This window comes from Labrus mixtus, chromosome 9, assembly GCF_963584025.1.
Source record: "Labrus mixtus chromosome 9, fLabMix1.1, whole genome shotgun sequence".
Lineage (NCBI taxonomy): Eukaryota > Metazoa > Chordata > Actinopteri > Labriformes > Labridae > Labrus > Labrus mixtus.
In genome coordinates, this window is record NC_083620.1 from 3,775,110 (window position 1) to 3,795,000 (window position 19,891).

The window sequence follows — 19,891 nt, forward strand, 5'->3', positions numbered from 1 at the left end:
AGCCCCTGAGCTGTTTGATCCCCTCACTCTGACGGCTCACTGGTACCATTCAGTGACACACAGAAGACTGTTAAAAATGTTTTAAAACATTAAAACTGTGATTGTTTTAACCCCTCATATTTGAATTCTTCATTTATTACAATGATTACTTCCTTATCACATGTTTTCTTTTTATCTTTGCAGGATCCTGTGGTGAAAAGCAGCCTGTCCTGCCTCAGGGAGTCCATCAGTGACCTCAGCAACACCTACGCCACCGCTCTGCTGGCGTACGTCTTCACCCTGGCAGGTGACATGGAGACCCGTGCTCACCTTCTGAGACACCTTGACACAGTTGCAATTCAAAAAGGTGAGTCGTCCTCCTCAAGGAAATCCCTCTGGTCTCGTTACTGTGACAGTAGCTCACCTCGTGCCTGTTTGTTCTGTTTGTGTTTTCAGGAGGTTACCTCCACTGGTCTCAGACAGCTGCAGACACCTCGTCCTCTCTGTCTGTGGAGATCAGCTCTTATGTGCTGCTGGCCAAACTCGGTGTCTCTTCTCCCACTGCTGAAGACCTGGGATACTCCACCCGCATCGTCAGATGGCTGACCACGAAGCAGAACTATTATGGAGGCTTCTCCTCCACACAGGTAACCCTCAAATAGAGTCTCTCTTTTAAAAAAGAGAACTATGTTGCCAACAATGTTATCAGAAAAGCCTGTGGCTGTTCAAGAATCTCTTTAAAATAAATAAATAAAATATAATAAAATAATCAAATGTTCCTGGTTGTAGGACACAGTGGTGGCTCTGCAGGCTTTGGCTCTCTACTCCACCCTGGTGTTCAGTCCAAGAGGTTCCAGCATGGTTGCTGTCCAGTCTCCCAGCATGCAGCTGTTCTTTGACGTGAACCAGGACAACAAGCTGCTCTACCAGGAGCAGGTGCTGAAGGGCGTGGCTGGAAAGTACAGCCTGCAGGTGAAGGGATCGGCGTGTGCTTCAGCACAGGTCAGTAAACGTGCTATTTGTGTTATTAGGAACAATTTGTTTCCACATGTTCACCTGGACCCTCAAGAGGATTCTATATTTTATTACTTAATTTGATGGTACCAAAGTTTCATTTGATTTGCTCTTATTCAAACAACTTCTAATCTGCACCATTTACCATCTTATATTCTTGTTTTGTTTGGGAGTAAATTTACATTTAAGGAAAAATACTGTTTATGAACATTACATATGTGAAATGTTGAAAAGCACATCTGTTTTTTTATGTTTGACGCAGGAAATATTTAAGAGTAAACAAGTATATGAATGAAGTCTGAAGTACGAGTACATATTGTTCTTACATTACAACATTTCATATTTGATCCATTTAAAGGCACAAGTCAAAGGAAAATAATCTTTTCTGATATTTAAAATGTGAAGCTACGGTCTTCACTCTGTGACCCATTCACAAAACGTATTCTTGTTATTTGTCCCCAGAGTGCGTCTTTAAAGGGCGTAAAGGAGTTTTAGGTGCAACCAGGATTTGTGTCTGGGGGAGCTGGTCTCTTTAAATTTGTTTTAAAGTAGATTGAAGGTGTTGGAGGAAGATGTGTCAGGTTGTAGATGGTTTGACGAATAACTTCCTGCTCTGTGACTGAGGATATGTTGTCCTGTGTTGTTTGTTTGTAACTTGTTGAATGTGCTGCTGCCTGTCTTAAAGCAGGACCCTCTTCAGTGTCAAACTTCAGTCAAAATCAGGTGAGAAGAGTTGAAGATTGTTGTGAACTTGTTTTCCAGATTTCTCTTCACTACAACATCCCAACTCCTACTGATGTCAGCACGTTGATGGTGGACGTTCAACCAGAAGCTGACTGCGCCTCTAACAGACGCAGGCTTTCCCTGAAATTCAAGAGCTTGTAAGAAGCCAATTTTCCTCCAAATAATTGCATAATGGATCATTCAAATACATGCAAACAGCACAGGCGCACAGTTAGAGAAGGATTTAAGACTTGTTGTGTGTTAGTGTGAATTAGACAATGTCGTTTTGTCTCATTTGCATTTGTTAAGCAGGCACAAAAGCCATGCAATCCTGATGTGAATCAGACCCCGAGAATATTAACAGCAGATCATACCAATTTTAGACTATTTCACACTTCAACAAACGACAAACTTCAAACTGCAGGTTAATACAGACAAGTCCCTCTCGCTATGTCGGTGTCTCTCTCAGAGATTTTGTAAACGTACTTAAAAGAATACTCATCTAAAACTCAGAAATTCTACATCTAGCTATGCTGCCCCGTCTGATAACCTCTGAAACACCTCAATGGGTGCACAGCCTGCAGTGTTTATTATCCCTCTGCAGGAAGTGTTTTAAGACACCTTACAGACTGCAGCACCCTAATCATCACCTTTTCCCGCACCTATGATTGTATGTAAGATAAAATGTTTACAGTATACTCTTAAAATAAACCGTTATGTTCAGAACAAATGAAAGGACAAATAACAGCGTTATCTTATGGTAATGACTGATTGTGACTTCCAAGAATTATCTGACAAAACCTATAATATGTGAAAACATCAATCTAGTCACCTCTTTGTTATCAGGCTATTACCCAATAACTGTTGTGTGAAGGAGCTTGTAATAACAGTGCATGGAGTTCAGGATAAGGCCCTGTGAGGGATATTATTTTTAAGTAACTAGTTTACTGCTGTGTACAGATACAGTGGAGAGGAGAACACTACAAACATGGTGATCCTGGATATCAAAATGCTCTCTGGATTTGTCCCAGACCCAGAGTCTTTGAAGAAGGTCAGTTAATACCTCATTGTTGACCAGAGTGATGATGATGTCATCATGATGGTGATGAAATCCTGTTGTCTCCTCACAGCTCAAACGTGCCCTGCTGGTGGATCGTGTGGAAGAAAAGAAAGATCACGTTATGGTTTACTTTAAGGAGGTGAGAGGAGTCAAAGTGAGAAATAATAATACTTAATGTTGTGCAGATTAGTTTCTAACAACATTGTCTGTTTTTTCCTTGTAGTTGCAGAAAGACATCCCCATCAATCATGAATTAGGGCTCATACAGGAGCTCCCAGTGCAGAACCTGAAGCCAGCTGTGGTCAAGATCTACGACTACTACCAGCCAAGTAAGCCAGATAGACATACTTTACACCCAAACCCTGAATCTTTCTGCTAAACACCAAAGCTTTTGTCTTTAAAGTACCTGCAAATCTGTAATGGAGTCTGAAAAGTCACTTCTGTTCGAGGTGGGATTGGTTATCTCAAAGCCAGTGGTAGCCAGAGTCTCGCTAGTATAATACAGCTGTCTGCGTCAGTAAAATAAAAGTAAGCTTCTAGCATGCAGCGCTGTTTAGGCATTAGGAGAAATAGGGTGCTTGAGCCAAGATTACAAGATGCTTCCCTTCAGGCAGTTGCAGCTTCATGGAGGGAAGCACCTTTTGTGCTGATATAATATTCTTTATAATTATTGGATTAATGTAAACTCTTAGATAAACAGTGTGCACATGTGTCTCAAACTCTTATTTCATCAACAACAAAAACAACATGTCTGTGTTTAGTTTGCTCATTCATTTGTCTTCTGCTTTTGATTGGTTTCTTCTTTTTTCCTCTCAGGTGACCAGGTTGAGACTCAGTACATCTACCCTTGCATTGCAGGTAACAATGTGTGGGAGAGTGGATTTCTTTTCAAACATTAAGTTGTTAGATTTTTATGCCAGGGAGCTTAATCTTTAGTAGTTTTCACACATGCATTCTGAAGAATTTCTAGAAAATTTCAGGCAGGCTGAACCCCAAAATCTTCCAGAGTTGGTTGTTCATACATGCACCTCACAGTGGGGTGGGGGGTGGGGGGGGGGGGGGGGTTCTCAGGAGGCAAGACATGATGTAATAAGAACAACACAGATGCAACAGAGTCTGAAGTAATAATCAGAATTTCTGCATTTATATCAATGCTTCCTGTAGTTGGACACAATGTCAATTTAATATCAACAAAAGAGTGGAAAAGAGCATTCTGTCGAACAGGATACATAATGAACCAATTTCATTACATGCACGAAGATCACACCGGTCAGGTGCATACAGTCTATGGTCCTGTGCTGGTTGCAGGATGTACATGTCATCGCCCCCTCCTACTCGCTGGTTGTGAATTTTCTTATTATGTTCTGCTGCGTTCAGCTCACCCAGCAGTAAAGGTGCTAAGGGGCTAGTAGGAAAAAGTCTGAGTGAAATCTAAGTCTTCTATCAATTAAACATCTGAAAAATGGAGCTCAGGTTTAAAAAAAGAGTCCATACATGTGTGAAGAAAGAAACAAAAAAAGATTTTAAAGGCTGAATGTGCGACATCTTACACATAAATACAGCGGTATAATCCAATATAAACCTCTGAAAATATTGTAGCGTAATTAATTTATTAAAATGTTATTTCTTTATTTAACCTCGGATTTAGAAGGGGGCACCACTTCCTGTTAAAGGAAGAAAATAACTGTAACTGTCTAAGTTAATTAATTAATCAGTCAGTTTCATATCTTGAAAGAAGTAAGTTCTGGAAATGTTAAACAAGAAAACACACAGACAAAGTCCTGAATTTTATGTGTAAAACTTAATATAAAAAGGGTAAACAATAATGTATAGATGAAACAGATAAAGAATATGATTATTATGATCGGGATAATGCAATTATAATGTATGGTGACATAATATATTTAGTAATGATATAAGACGCGGTATTGTTTGAATGACTTAATCAGAAAATTATCCAAAAAAAACCCAACAAATTTTGGGATTCTATTTGGATTTAAAGGAGGGCTCTGAATAGACACGACTCATGACTTCATCTTCCAACACCAGCAACCAGCAGTCTTACTGTGAGATGTGTTCAATTGAACTCCGCCGGCTGGTCCCGCGTTTCAGTCTCTGGCAAGCAGTTCTTTTCAGGCCCAGAGAGGTCCACGGGCCAGATTAGATGCCTTGACACCTGGGTCGGAGTGTGCAGCTGGGATGGAGATTGCACGCCGGTTCAGCCGTCCTCTCAGAAGATCCAAGAAGATCCAACAGGAAAACAATATTTAAGAGTCTTTTGATACGTCGATTTCCAATTCAGATTAACCGGATGGCCATATCGATGAATCCAAACTAAGGAATTGGCGTACAAAATTGAAGAGCAAAGACTTTGGAGAAGAAAGTTCAAAAGCCTTGCTTGAGCCAGAAAGAATTGATGTTTCCAAAAAATGTGTGTTAAAAATAAAAGTTCGGCAGAGAGTCGTCTCTACGGCACAAACTTAAAAGAAGTGATTCGGACTGAAGTCCGAAGAGAAGAGAGCAAGAAGCTGAAGCTCTAAACTTCAACAAACTAAAAAAACTAAAACTGGAGATCTGAGCTGAGTGTTGAACTCTTATCAGCTGAAGGAGAGGAGGGGGACCTACAGGAGAAGGGTCACTCCCACTCTGACCGGAGGACAATTGTTTAAATTAAACCAAGTTTACTCAATAAGATTAAGAATAAGAATCTAAACATATATACGTCACCATACATTCATTTTGATATTATTTCTATCAGATCCACGTTGATGTAGGTTCACGTCATGTTTAGACAAGCATTTCTATCAGATTCATGTTGAGATGAAAATCACACCATCTGGGAACATCCTCAGTCAATCCCAGCCTGTAGGTGAACAAAAACATGTTATACACAACATTCTTAATAAGACATACTAATAAAGTAGGAAAAGAAGTTGGTGTCTTTAAATAACACCTTCTATAGCTAATATCAAAGAGTATGCTTTATAACACGTCTAAATGTATAATTATGAAGGTTACGTATTCATGGATATTCTAACACTAGATGGCAATAGCGCTCCACGTCAAATTCCTCCAAAACTAATATAACTCTTATTCCTGTTCTGAAGATCAGATTTTGATATTAAAAAGATGATTAAATACATTCAATGTGACAATTACAAATATCTAGATGAAGAAGGACATAGATGTTCATTTGATGCAGAATTGAACGCTGTGGTTTAATTCAGTTCTTCAGCAGCATTTCCACAGATGGTCAATTTTACGACTTTGCAGAGACTGGTTTTGGTCATAGTTCATGTCTTTGGGGTCAATTCGTAGATAGCAGAGTGTTCTGTTTCAGCTAAGTTTGTTTACTCAGGGTGTTGCAAAAGTTTATAATATCCTGTCCTCCAGAGCCTGTCTGAGAGGGAGACTTAAATCATTGATCAGTTCCTTTGTTTCTTGGTAAAAAGTAACCAACATGTTAATCCACAGTCCTGAGTCCTGCAGGAAGAGAGGTTGTAAAACTTGGCTGCTAATATCGGCTACAACATCTCTGTGCGACTCTCTACAATGAGTGTGACACCTGCGTCCCGCTGTCTGTAATCTGTATCTACACCGTGTTTACATGGATGTGACAGCCGGCCGGCTCATCCCCTCGCGTATAAAAGTTGTTTAATTGAGGGACTAGAGGAAAGAAGAATAACATACTGTAGTCTTTGCTTTTTTGAATGCATGTCAGCATTTTTAGATCATGGTTTCGTGTTTACATGCAGTGTGAAGATACGAGCAAACTAAAGATCGCTAGCATCAGCATGCTAACACAACAATGCAGCTCGAGTTGTTTTGGTTTCATGCTGGTGCTCAAGGGCGACATCTGCTGGATCAAAGTCACACATTCAGCCTTTAAAGTTACTGATTTTCATTTTGCTTTTCATTTGCAGCCTGAACACTGGTGTTGTCTCAATGCTCCCAGTAAGATTCTAAATAAACCTCCATTTTATTCCAACTCACACATGCATTGTGTTATTTTCATGTCTGCTTGAGTGTTTATTTTGTTATACCTGTATTCCTTATTTTTTTGGCCACTTGGGGGCAGAACAATAAGCTGTTGTCCCAAATTAAAAAATAAATAAAATTCTTATTAGCTGATCTATGTTAACTATAAGAAGAAAAATCAAATACGAGAAGAATGGTACATCGTTATATTTAGTAAAATGATTTATACAACTGTAATATTATTTAAAGACATTTAACAGGTAAATAAGCGTGATGTTTATATAAATACTGTAAATAAGGGTGGATATATCTGTCAAATTCTAGCAAAGACCTGAGTGCATTGACACTTTTCATAAATTATTTTACCATTTTTTAACCAATTTTGTCTCGTTTTTTTGTAAAATATATATATTATAATAAGACCGAGTTTGATTTGAAATCTTGAAAAAAAAATACACAATAAAATGTAGCTTTTTATTTTTAGCAGAACAATTAAAACCGCAAGCGGTGATGAAAGGCCCTTGCACTTCGTGCACGTCGGGGAACGCAGCAGCAGCGAGTTGGTGCCAAGGAGGAGGCCAGTAGATCGATTTGTGTAAAAGCTGTAGCACTGGCATGTTCAACCCTGATCATACTTGTGAAATTTTAAGCAGATCCGACAAAGTATATAACAGTTACAGCCACTTCTTGTTTGATGGCGAGCAATTAACACATTAACTGAAATCTCTGCATTAAATTTTTTAACGTTCTGCGCTCCCCAAGCCTGCGAGGGAGAGAGAGAGAGAGACATCGCGGGAGCGCGCACACAGGCCTAATACTACATGAACATATGGGCAGCTCAGACGTGCTGATCTGCCACAGGCAGCGAGGTGAGGGGGGAGTGAGTGCAGGGAAATGACGTGTGTTTCTGCTCCTGTGTCAAACCTTTTTCTCCTCTGCTGATTTGCATCTCATGTCTACACTGTCGACATGTTAGCTTGTTGTTTGTTAGCTCATTTTAAAAAACTTTGATATGTTTACAATTATTATAAACAAAGATTTTTACTGAGAGGTGTTTTAGTTATTTTATTTTGGGTAAACAAGACGTAGTGTCCCTTAGTGTTTATGTAGCTGTGCGCAGCGCGTTGCATAGTGTATGAAACGGCTCGTGTGTGTTTGTGTGACCGATCAGGGCCGATCAGGCTGAAAATCGGTCGGTTCCGGTCACATGCCGATCGATCGGTGGACCCTTAAAACGAAGTGTAGCTATGGCTCGTAAAGATCGGAAAGCATCACAGATAGCGGGACTCAGGTGTTACACTCATTGTAGACAGTCATGACTCACAGAGTTATTTTCAGAGGATATACGTGATTTCTGCTACATTTCAATGTGAAAAATAGCATATTTTCCTTTAAGGAAGATTGTATTTTAGTCTGAGCAAATTAAGGAAAAAAGCTCTAATTTAAGTGAAAAATTATTTAGTATTATTAAAGTATGATTAAGCTGTTGGATGAGTTGGATGATCTTGTAAATAAACCTGAATCCATCCATCCATTTTCTTTTCCTACGGGTAATTTAAAGGTGCACTATGTAGTTTTGGTAGAGAAATGTGAAAGTTGTAGAAATGTACAGATTCTGTGGTATATGTTAATAACTCTATACACAAACTGTCCTGAGAGGAAAATTTGGTCCCTGTAACACTGTTTGAAGATAAAATGCTAAGCGAGAAGTTATGGAGGGGTTCTGCAACAGTGAAACCGTAACTCTCCTGGTAGCTTTTTAGCTACAAACAGTGTTCCAGGGATCCATTTTTTACTTTGAGTAAAGTTTGTGTATTCAGTTCAGAAAATATAGCATAAAATTGTTTCTCTTCTCCAACTTAAAAATTTCACTACAAAATCTACATTGTGCTCCTTTAAGTCTCCAATTAAGCTAACGAGCCACATGTGCTTGTACATGCGTAATGTAGATGAGAGGGGAATTAAATGCTGTAAGTCAGAGTTGCGTAGTTTATGTTCTGCTTGTACAACATTTGTTTGATATATTGATATCTCAAACGTACATTCAGAGAGGACTTGAAATGCAATTTGAATGGGCTTTTTTTTTCTTTTGGCGTTGGTGAGTTCCTTTGGGGGCGCCAAAGATTTTCTATGCAGGAAAAACCCTGTGTATGTAAGTGAAGGAAAAAAGCCTCCCGATGAGGGGGGCGTCACTGAGCCATTTAGCACCGCCCACTCACTACACCCACACGAAAAGTTGTACTTTCCCACTGGGATGATGTGTAAGTTTCATGTGTATATGACCATGTTTAGCAATTTTAAGCCCCTCAAATAACGACTCTTTGTTTGATGGCGAATGACGCATCCGTAAGGCAACAGTTTTTGACACAGGAGTTTGAGCTTCGAAAGGTAGTATGGCCAAGGTCTTAGGATGGCCAAAAGCCAAAAAAGAGGGAGATATGAGCAACCGTGTAGCAATGGCTAGTGCAAATGAAATAGTGCTCAGAATTAGTGACTTCCTATGTCAACAGGTGGCGCTGTGACTAATTAAAAAATGTCAATCATAGATGTGTTCAGGATGGGTACCGTATCATGCATGAATTTTTTGGTGATTATTGCTCACTTAATATTAAAGTTATAAGCATTTCCTTTTTTTGGCGAGACGACAAATTTTGACATCAAGCCACGGCCACACCCTATGGTGAAACCTTGTGATTCGCACAACTATGAATCTTCAACTTGTCTACTTTCATTTGATACCAAATTTGAATTGATCAGATAAACGGTCTCGAGCAGGTGTATTCAAATAGGTACCGTGTAAACACTGAAAATGGCGCTTTTTTTGACATTCAAAAAATCATAGCAGACTTCCTGTTGACATTACACGATGACTTCCACTGACTTTTTTTGTAGGTCTTGGGATGCTTAACATGTACCGAAATTTTCATGTATGTAGTCAAAAAAACGTTTCGTAAAAATCATTTTGCCTTGCACTTGTAGAGAAACACTACAATACGTAAATGTCACGCACTCCCGATCCGGTTGCAAAAATGTGTGAGTTTTTGTGCATGTTAAGGCCCCCAAATAAGCGATTCATTTGTGCAGAGGAAAACCATGACTAAAAACTCCTACAGATACAATAGGGTCCTCACTCCGAGGTCGGTGCTCGGGCCCTAACAAGTCACTCATTAAACGCAAACACTTTGACTGTGAGTAGTCGCACACTTAAGGTAGTTGTATACGGCCTGAGCCCTCCGGTGTGCCCTCTAGTGGTATCCTCCAGTAACGTTCATGATGCAGCCGGTTGTGAACACAAACCCACAGGTTAAGCAGCAAGTACACCTCCGGCTAAACACTCACCTCCTGCCTCACAGAACTTGTTGTGCCGTCTGAAGAAGTAAGCAGCCACCAAACAACAGCCGATGTTGAAGAGGAAGAGACGCAGCTTCCAGTTATATGATGTCACTTCCTGAGGAGGACACACAGAGCTTAATATCAAACATTTACAGAAAAACGACCTCAGCGGAGAAAAGTCAAACATCACGGAGCCCAAATATCCAACCAAACCCCGACAATGTTTATAAGAGGCCGCAGGTTCGTCAGGGCAACATATGTTTTAACTTCAATATGATTGTGGTTCAAATCAAACGATATCGACACCTGTTTGATACCACGGCAACAAAAATGAAAGTCCTCGACAACCAACATTGGGGTATTTCTTGTTTATAAAGAAACTTTCAGGTGACGCCCTGCACGCTTTGGAAACGTGACGAAGATCTGCCGTTACTTATTGATCCCATCAATAACAAAGATTGTTTCGTTCAAAGTCACGTGGCAAGTATTTAAAATGTTTTCAGACTTAAAAGCTAGAAAAACAGAATGATTGACAGTTTCTTTAAATAAATAAATCTGAGAAAGAAAAATTCTTCAACGACTGCTGGAACCTCCTGACCCCTGGATGGTGACCCCCCCCTCTGTACCGTCTTCAGAGGTAGTCACAAAGGAGAGACGGGATCAGCTGAGCCAGTGGGGGATAACAGCGCCGTGTGTGTTTTCTCTGTGTGTGTGTGTGTGTGTGTGTGTGTGTGTGTGTGTGTGTGTGTGTGTGTGTGTGTGTGTGTGTGTGTGTCTGACTGTGTGTGTGTGTGGAGCGCCTGCTATGCATAACGTGACCTCACAGACTGGGAAACGAATACTACGGTGTCACAGAATCCATGTGAACGTACAAAGACGTAATGAGGGCGGAGCTTAGGTACAGCACTTTTGTTAAACATCTGAAAAGGGCTGCTGAAGGAGTCTGGATTCAAGGACCGGCTCTGTGTCGTTAGATCACTGACTCAGCAGCGCCTCCTGCAGGTGAACACTCTGCACTTCTTCACTATATATTTCAGACTTCATGTTGAGGAAGTAAAAATAATCTGTGAATTATTCAGGATAATCTGCGGCCTCTCAGAGCTGAAGATATTTTAATGATAGATTCGATCAAAAAGGGCAGAGTCTTATAAAACACAGAACTGCAGTTAACTGAAAGCTGCTGCAGGAGGAGAGACAGCAATGTCTGAACTGCAAAAAAACATTAGCGGTTATGTTGCACACCCTGTGTACAGAGGCCATCGTGCTGGTCGCAGCAACCATGGGCTTGAATCCGACCTCGGTCCTTTGCAGCATGTCATCCCCCCCCCTCTCCTCCCAACACGTCCTGTCTCTCTGCAGCTGTCCTCTCTAATAAAGGCAAAATTACCCCAAAAACACATCTTTAAAATGTTTTTGAGACGTTGTTTAATATTTGTGTTAAATAAAAAACAGAAACGGCCGAATACGTCTGTCACCTTGTTATCAAACAGGTATCAGCATCAATATTGTTTACCTCTGGGATCACGTAGTGTCTCCTGATCACCTGCCACAGTCTGCAGGTAATGAGCATGTGCAGCAGCGAGCTGCCGATGAACACGATGAAAGTGTTTTTATGAGCACCTGCAGACACACACACAGCTCGTTAACCAACCAGACACATTTGACTCTTTAATTATTCACAAATACAGAACAGACAGTAAAATCAAGGAACAGTTAGACATTTATTTGACTCTGAAAACTTCATTCATTGAAATGTTTATTTTTGTGTTGCTGAAGTTAAGGAAAACAGACGCTGCTGTCAGCGATAGGCTACAACGTTTATTTTTTTCTGTTGTGAATGACATCCTGGGTAATGGTATATTTTTATTCAGGCACTACAGTGTTCAAGACTGACATTTTTTCTGACAACAACCAGGGACTAGTGTTGGTGGTTTTATGATTAAATTTTGCCTAATTATTATTCTTATTCATTCGAGCTGCTCTAAGTTGCAATATTGTTTTATTGGCCTTGTTATTCATTAAATTCATTGTTATTATTTCTGATTCTGATTCTTCGTCATATACCAACGTGTTCATTTATCAGATACCCTCATTCAAATGTGTATTCATTGTGTTGCTTGCTGAAATGTGAATTAAATTAAGGCAAATACCGACCGCTCCCTCTGTCGGCGATACGTAGAATTGTGTATGGACCGTACGGACGTGTCCATACCAATCTCAAACGATGGCTGAAATGTCCACACCAATATTAAGGTTGAAGGAGAAAAAAGGCGCCTCATGCGGCACACAAAGGATTAAATCCTTTCCCACTTCGGCACCGCCTCTAAAATACGTCTTTGAGACAGGTCTGTTTTTTGATTGGCTTAGCTTCCTGTAGGCTGTCAAAGTTGTTTTGCTTGCAGGCTTTGTCAGTGTTGACGAGAGGGAGGTCGATACTGTTGGTGTGCGACACATGTACGAGGATGTCGGGCAAGAAAAGAAAGGTGGAAGATATTTCACGAAACAAAGTGTAAGTCACCTGAGGAAAATAGTCCCCCCTCATAGGATACCGCTAATGAATGCAAAACATTGTTTCCAACCGTTTTCTCACTCTTAATGGCGATTGATTTGTTACTTTGTCAGGTGACAGAAGAAACAACACAGGCACAGCCGTCCCCATTATCAGAGAGCGGTGGAGTGGCAGGGTCACAGCAGCAGGTGAACTTGAATAAGGACATGGTGGTTAATTTAATTTTAAGTGTTAGCTAGTTGTAATATTAAAAGTAGGCCTAGTGAATACTACTTATCTTCTAGATTTGAGTCGTGCTGTGTGTGACGGCCTCAAGGTTGGCCTCGTCCTGTTTGTCTCCCTTTGCTGGCTGTGTTCTCCTTATTGCATGTAGATGTGGGTGGAGTCAGGGAGGACTCTAATGCAGCACACCTGAGCTGGCTGGTTTGGGAGTCTACAAAGCGAGGTGTAAAAACTGCTTCTGAAGCTTCCACTCTCGCAGATGAGTATGTGCTGGCCCGTTCAGGTAAATTTGGGAAACAATGTTTTTCAGATAATGCTAAAGCTAATGGTCACATGTCAAAGACGTCTTGGTCCGAGTCTGCAAAGATGAACCGTGGCCCAGGATCAGTTGGTGTTGGTCTTGTTTGTAATTACTGTCATGAAAGGGGGCATTGGAAGGCTGATTGTCCTCTCCTGAAAAGCAGAAGTTGCACTGATGGTAAATATGTCAAACCTGCTGCTCTCAGTGCTCCTGTTAGAAATGTTCCAGTTGTCTCAGAAAAAGTTGATTTAGTTAAACCTGAAACTGAGAAGTATTCTGGTTTTGAAGCTTTTGTGTCTGATGGGTTTGTAGCACTCCAGGGTAGTGACAGTAAGGTGCCTGTTAAAATCCTGCGGGATACAGGAGCAAAAGATTAATTTATTCTTGCTTCTGTGCTGCCTTTTTCTCAGGACACAGATACTGGGGACTGTGTACTGGTACGGGGAATGGGTTTGACCACTCTCTGTGTTCCTTTACACAAAGCTATTCTGTCTTGTGGCCTGGTGGATGGTGATGTCCACATTGGTTCGGCCTGCCTTGCCTATAGATGGGATAGAAGTTATTCTTGGTAATGATTTGGCTGGCAACCGTGTTTGGGCTGATGGTTGCTCACCTACTGAGTTTAGCATTGTGAAAAATGAAACCGATGATTGTGAAAAAGAGTTTCCTGATGTATTTGTGGCTTGTGCTGTGACAAGGGCAATGTCTAAAGCGAAGTCCATTTCTTCAGATGAGAAGGAAGATTGTGAAGTGGGATTTGATTTGCATGTCCCTGAATCTCTTCCTGTTTCCCAGCAAGAGCTTATCACTGAGCAGAAAGCTGATGAATCTTTGAGTGATATGTTTGACCAAGTACGACCCAGCAGTGAAGCTAAAAGTGCAGCCTCTGGCTACTTTCTGCGGAGTGATGTATTGGTACGTAAGTGGGTGTCCCAGGGTCCCGAAAGTGTTGGCGATCCAGTTGTCCAAATAGTGGTTCCTACTAAGTTACGAAATTAAGTGTTGAAGTGTTCTCATGACCAAACCGGGCATTTGGGAGTTGGTAAAACGTACCATCACATTTTGCGTTATTTTTTCTGGCCCCACCTCAAGCGTGATGTGGCAGCTTACATTAAGACGTGTCATACATGTCAAGTGACAGGTAAACCTAACCACTGTATTAAGCCTGCATGCCTCTATCCAATCCCGGTTGTGGATAATCCAATTGAACATTTGATCGTAGATTGTGTTGTACCTTTGCCTAGATCAAAATCTGGTTCTGAGTATCTGTTGACTGTGATGTGTCAGGTTACACGCTATCCTGCCGCATATCCATTGCGTACTATCACAGCCAAATCAGTTGCTAAAGCATTGACTCAATTTATTGCCATATTTGGTATACCGAAAATCATCCAGAGTGACCAGGGATCAAATTTCTCATCACACTTGTTTTCACAAGTCCTTAAGCAGTTAAACATCAAGCATAATCAAGCATCTGCTTATCACGCACAAAGCCAAGATGCTTTGGAGCGTTTCCACCAGACTCTCAAGTCTTTGTTACGCTCATATTGCACAGAGATGAGTAGGGACTGGGAGGAAGGATTGCCATGGTTGCTTTTGGCTGCAAGGGAAGTGTTTCAGGAGAGCACTGGGTTCAGTCCTAATGATCTTGTCTTTGGCCATAAGGTACGTGGACCTTTTGACTGTGCTTCGAGACGAGTGGATGGTGAAGGAACCTCCTTTGAACTTGATTGAGTTTGTAAATGGTTTCCGACACAGGCTTTACATGGCCGGTCAATTAGCAAAACAAAAACTAGTGAAATCTCAGGCTAAGATGAAGCATCTGTATGACCAGCATTCTGAGAAGTGTCAGTTTAGTGAGGGTGATCAAGTACTGGCTTTATTACCAATACTTGGGTCACCATTTCAAGCCAAGTTTGTGGGTCCTTATACTGTAGTGCTGCAGTTGTCTGAGCAAAACTGTTTGATTGCAACGCCAGATCGAAGAAAAATAAATCAACTTTGCCACATTAATTTATTGAAGCCTTATTATGTGCGTTCTTTGTCTCAGCCTAAGTCAGATGTTTCGGTTTCTTCTCCCTCAGAAGTAGGTCCAATTTTGGCTTCTTGTACAGTGGTGCAGTCATCTTTAGGGGGGGAGGAGGATGTGGCAACACCGGATGATTCTGTTCTCTGTGGTCATTTGAAGAATTCTGAAACTCTTCAGAATTTAGATGTGTTGTTGGCCCATTTGAGTGTTGACAAACATTCAGAGTTGATTGCGGTGATACAGAGTTGGTGATGCACAACCAATTCGACAAAGATACTACAGAGTCTCTGAAGAGAAGAGGAAAATCATTGATAATGAAGTTGACTACATGTTGGAAAACCACATTGCTGTTCCTTCTTCTTCCAGTTGGGCATCTGATCGTTGAAAAGTCTGATAAATCTCCTAGATGTTGTACAGATTTCAGAAAGGTTTCAGCTGTTGACAAATTTCTTGTTCCTACCACTAAAAAGGAGTTGATGAGGTTTTTGGGTTTAGTCGGCTATTATCGCTGTTTTTGTCGCAACTTCTCGTCTGTGGTTGCTCCTTTAACTGATTTAATTAAGGCAAAATCAAAGTTTATTTGGTCTACCTCCTGTCAGCAAGCTTTTTGCAACATTAAGGCTCTGTTGTGTTCAGCTCCTGTATTACTAGCTCCCCGATGTGATCAGCCTTTTACACTCCAGGCTGATGCAAGCAATGTTGGTGCAGGTGCTGTTCTCCTACAGGCTGATAAGAGAGGCATTGAACGTCCAGTTAACTTCTTTTCCAAGAAGTTTACTTCGTATCAGTTCAACTATTCCATTGTAGAAAAGGAAGCAAACTGTGCATCATAAAGTGCAATTTGTCAAATGTGTTTGTAGATACAAAATATGTGTACTTATTGATAGCTACCTATTACTGTAATTATTGTTTTTGTCCAGGGTAGAACCCTTGACTTATGGGGGGGAGTGTGATGGCCTCAAGGTTGGCCTCTTCCTGGCTGTGTTCTCCTTATTGCAGGTAGATGTGGGTGGAGTCAGGGAGGACTCTAATGCAGCACACCTGAGCTGGCTGGTTTGGGAGTCTACAAAGCAGACCTGTTCAATCTACTCACTCTCTTCTCTCCTGCATACTGCTGTTAACATTTGTTTGTTTGTGCTTTGGTTGGAGTTTGACACTCCTCACAGATCTAACACTGTTTAATTTAATAATTTAATTAAACTCCTTTGAATAATGTTGCAGACTATGTGTGGTCTCCCTCTTTTGTCACTGCTCTGTTGAGCCATATCTGTGGTGTAGAGCAGGAGTCCATATGTATCAGATATGTGGACCACAACCTAGGTCTCAGGTACAACTGGAGAGGCAATTGTTAGAGTGGCTAGGGATGTTCTCCTGAGGCTTAACATTCCTATTGCTTATTTAAGAGGTCAAACCTACGATGGGGCAGCAAATATGTCAGGGATGCATTCAGGAGTACAAGCAGAAATGAAGAGGCAGCAACCATTGGCATTGTATGTGCATTGTGGGACACACTGTATTAACTTGATAACGCAGTCTGCATGTGAATCTAATCCTTTAATACGTGATGCTTTGCAATGGGTGCATGAATTGGAAATTAAGCAAGCTGTCAGGGAAATTCAAAGCCATCTTTTCAGCGATAGCAGCAGCTTCAGGGGACAGACCATCGGCCTCACTAAGACCACTGTGCCCCACCCGGTGGACAGTGAGAGGGAAAGCAATCAGAGCAGTGCTCTCCCAGTATGAGAATGTTTTGACTAGCTTAGAGGAGATGGGAGCCAACAATGGCACCAGCACAGGTGCGAAGGCAAATGGGCTCAAAGATCGTTTTGAAAAGGGCAAAACAGTGCTATGACTTATTTTGGTAGTAGAGGTAATTGAGGTCCTTGAATGTCTGAACAAGTCCCTGCAGAAACGGACTGAAACTATCGCAGGCATGAAAAGTGCGATTGATTGTGTAAGATCCACTGTACAGGGTAAGAGGAGTGAGACAAGCTTCCATGTGATTTTTGATAAAGCAGTGGAAATGGTTGAATCCCGGATTGAACCAATTCAGGTTCCCTACCAAAGGCCTCCTCCAAAACGCTATACTGGAGGGGCAAGCCAGCATATTCCAAAAACGCCAGAGGAATACTACAGGGCAGAATAATACAAAATGCTAGATTGTGTAGATGTCCAGTTTGAGGCAAGATTTAACCAGCCTGATCTGAGAATCTTACAGGAACATGAGGATGTGCTGGTCACTGGGGAAGTCAGTGAAATTGTTGGTCGGTACCCAGAGCTAAACATCAACAGCCTTAAAATTCAGCTGTCAATGTTCAGGTCTAAACACAAGATTCAGTCCACCACAGATGTGGCTGATCTCATGAGAGAGATGCCAGTTGATGTCAGGGGCCTATTTGATCAAGTAGAAACCCTTCTGAGGTTTTTGTTAGTCATCCCTGTATCATCGTCAGAGGCGGAGCGAAGTTTCAGCGCTCTGAGGAGACTTAAAACATGGCTCAGAACCACAATGACACAGATGAGATTGAACCATGCTGCTGTGTGCCATGTCCACCAAGAGAAGTTGGATAATGTTGACATACAAATATGCCAGCAGTTCATTGGTGTTAATGAGAGGCGTCGCCATTTGCTTGGCTCTTTTACATAAGAGCAAGGCAGTAGATGTTGGGCTATTTGGATTTAAGTTGTGATAGCAGTGTATAGGAGTGTATATTGGGATTTATGTAAAAAAAATAGAAAAAAAGACTAAGGCACTCTGTGGTAGATCTGTGAAATTGTATATAAATATAAGGAGCAGGCAGACAACGTGTTTCTGTATAATAGCAGTCTACATACTTGTGTTTTGTTGTCCCCACCAATGTCAAAATCAAACCTACACCCTTGCGGCGATACCTTTATTTTTTATACCAAAATGGCCAACTGTTGTACTAATGTGTATATTCTTGTTTGGTTTCTTCTGTCAACATAAACAGGTAGGAGGAGCAAGTTTTTAATGTTATTCTCTGCTGTACTGCTGATAGTGTTAATAATTAGAAGAGTGACATGTGTGACGATGAAATTGTTGCAGTTTGTGCATGGTACAGGGCAACCCCCCCCTTAAATCAGGCATAATTTAAACCATCAGCTTCTTAAAACATTTAAACTTACTACTAACTAAAAGTTCTGATAGGCCTATAACTCACAGCAGGTCGGAGCTTTTGTCTCTGAGTCTCTGTGATGTTTTCAACATTATCAAATAAACCAAAGATGTTTGATCATCCTGGACAAAGCATCATAATTAGATGTTTTCCTATATTTTGCAATTTTAGATGATTATTCTTGTAATAACTACAAAACTACAGAACAACCTTATAGGGAAAATTAGCTCATAGAGTGGACTGATGAGCGAGTGTGTCATTACGCACACATGAAACAGACAGACACTTAAATCGTTCACCTGTTCTATTGTAACCTAATTTACCAGAGTGTGATCCACAGACTGTAGTCTTTGTTAACAGAATGATGCTGTCAAAACAGCTTCAACGTGCGATGAGTGAGCATTGAAGTCTGCGCGTCCGCTCGCCATCCTCACTGCTCTAATCTTATAAACTATAAAACGGTCATATGCAACATCTGTGTGCATTTTTACTGTGAAGTTTGCTGTCTGGTCATGTAGGAATTTGCGCAGCACATAGTATGATGTCATCATAGAATGACTTCTCTACTGAAAACAGTCAGCATGTTAATCAGAGCGAGGGAAACAGATGTACACCGTGATTTTATACGCACTCTCTCCAGTTGATTTTGAGCGATTATTGTTAACGCTCAGCGGTGCCAGAGGCTCTGTGCATTTTTGACTACTGCATGATTTTTTTTTGTGTCCTCCTGCCCCGCCGGATCAGTTGGCTACTGTCTCTGCTCCGGGACCTCAGGATTTACAAATTAACCACTGAGCACAATAGACAGTAGTACAATGCTGCCCGCATTGATTCCAACGTGCATCACAACTGTTTTAGATCACAGAAAAAAAAAAGAACTACAAAACGATTACTCGAGTACTCGCTTTAACAATGGGAATAGTAATCCATTAGAGAAAATTTTGCATTTCTGCACCCTTAGTCCGCGCTGATGTTAAATGCTCTTTTAAACTTCTAACACAGTTTCTACAGTTGATGTTTGGCGTCTTTAAAGCTTCTCTGGCCCATTTAATGTCACTGACAAAACTTTATGTTGTTTTTTTTCGGTAGGTTTGTTGTTTCTAATCCGGACAGACGTTTACCGGCATAGGCTAGCTCCTAAAGGCTGTGGGCTAGCTACATTCATGTACACTCAGACGGTCCTATTCCCCGAGCTGTAAAGTCGCTTCTTATCCTTTTATCAACTCGCCATGAGGAAAATAGTTATAAATGGGTTATATTTTATGTGTGCTGTACCATAGTTAGGTCGACAACTAATGCTTATGTCATAGTACTATATTACACATTACAAATGGACAATATTTAGCCAAATCGTTTATTGATACTGTTTGTTTTGTCCTGCGAGCCAACGTGTACTTTGGTACGCCAAGTTTTCTTGCGTAAAGAAAACTAAAGTCTGTCAACAAGTGGTTAATAATGAAACCCAGACTTTTCGCGTTCTTGTTCCGATTTAAGTAGCCTTGTCGTGAAATAATTCTGGTTAGAAACTCAGAATTCCGATTGTTTTGACAACACGTGAATGCAAGGTAAAGTTTACAGTTTCCGGCCGTAACAACTCTTCAAAATA

At 41.0% G+C, this 19,891-nt stretch overlaps 1 protein-coding gene across 1 annotated transcript in view; it reads left to right on the forward strand.

Moving 5' to 3' along the window:
- Positions 1-6,768, forward strand: part of LOC132980076 (alpha-2-macroglobulin-like) — a 30,099-nt gene extending 23,331 nt beyond the window's left edge. The window contains exons 28-36 of the mRNA XM_061045991.1: positions 184-346; positions 436-626; positions 769-981; positions 1,756-1,874; positions 2,677-2,767; positions 2,847-2,915; positions 3,000-3,105; positions 3,593-3,634; positions 6,700-6,768. Of these exons, the coding sequence (XP_060901974.1) occupies positions 184-346; positions 436-626; positions 769-981; positions 1,756-1,874; positions 2,677-2,767; positions 2,847-2,915; positions 3,000-3,105; positions 3,593-3,634; positions 6,700-6,704 (999 nt within the window). The 3' untranslated portion in view covers positions 6,705-6,768. The remainder of the gene's footprint in view (positions 1-183; positions 347-435; positions 627-768; positions 982-1,755; positions 1,875-2,676; positions 2,768-2,846; positions 2,916-2,999; positions 3,106-3,592; positions 3,635-6,699) is intronic.
- Positions 6,769-19,891: the final 13,123 nt, after the last annotated feature.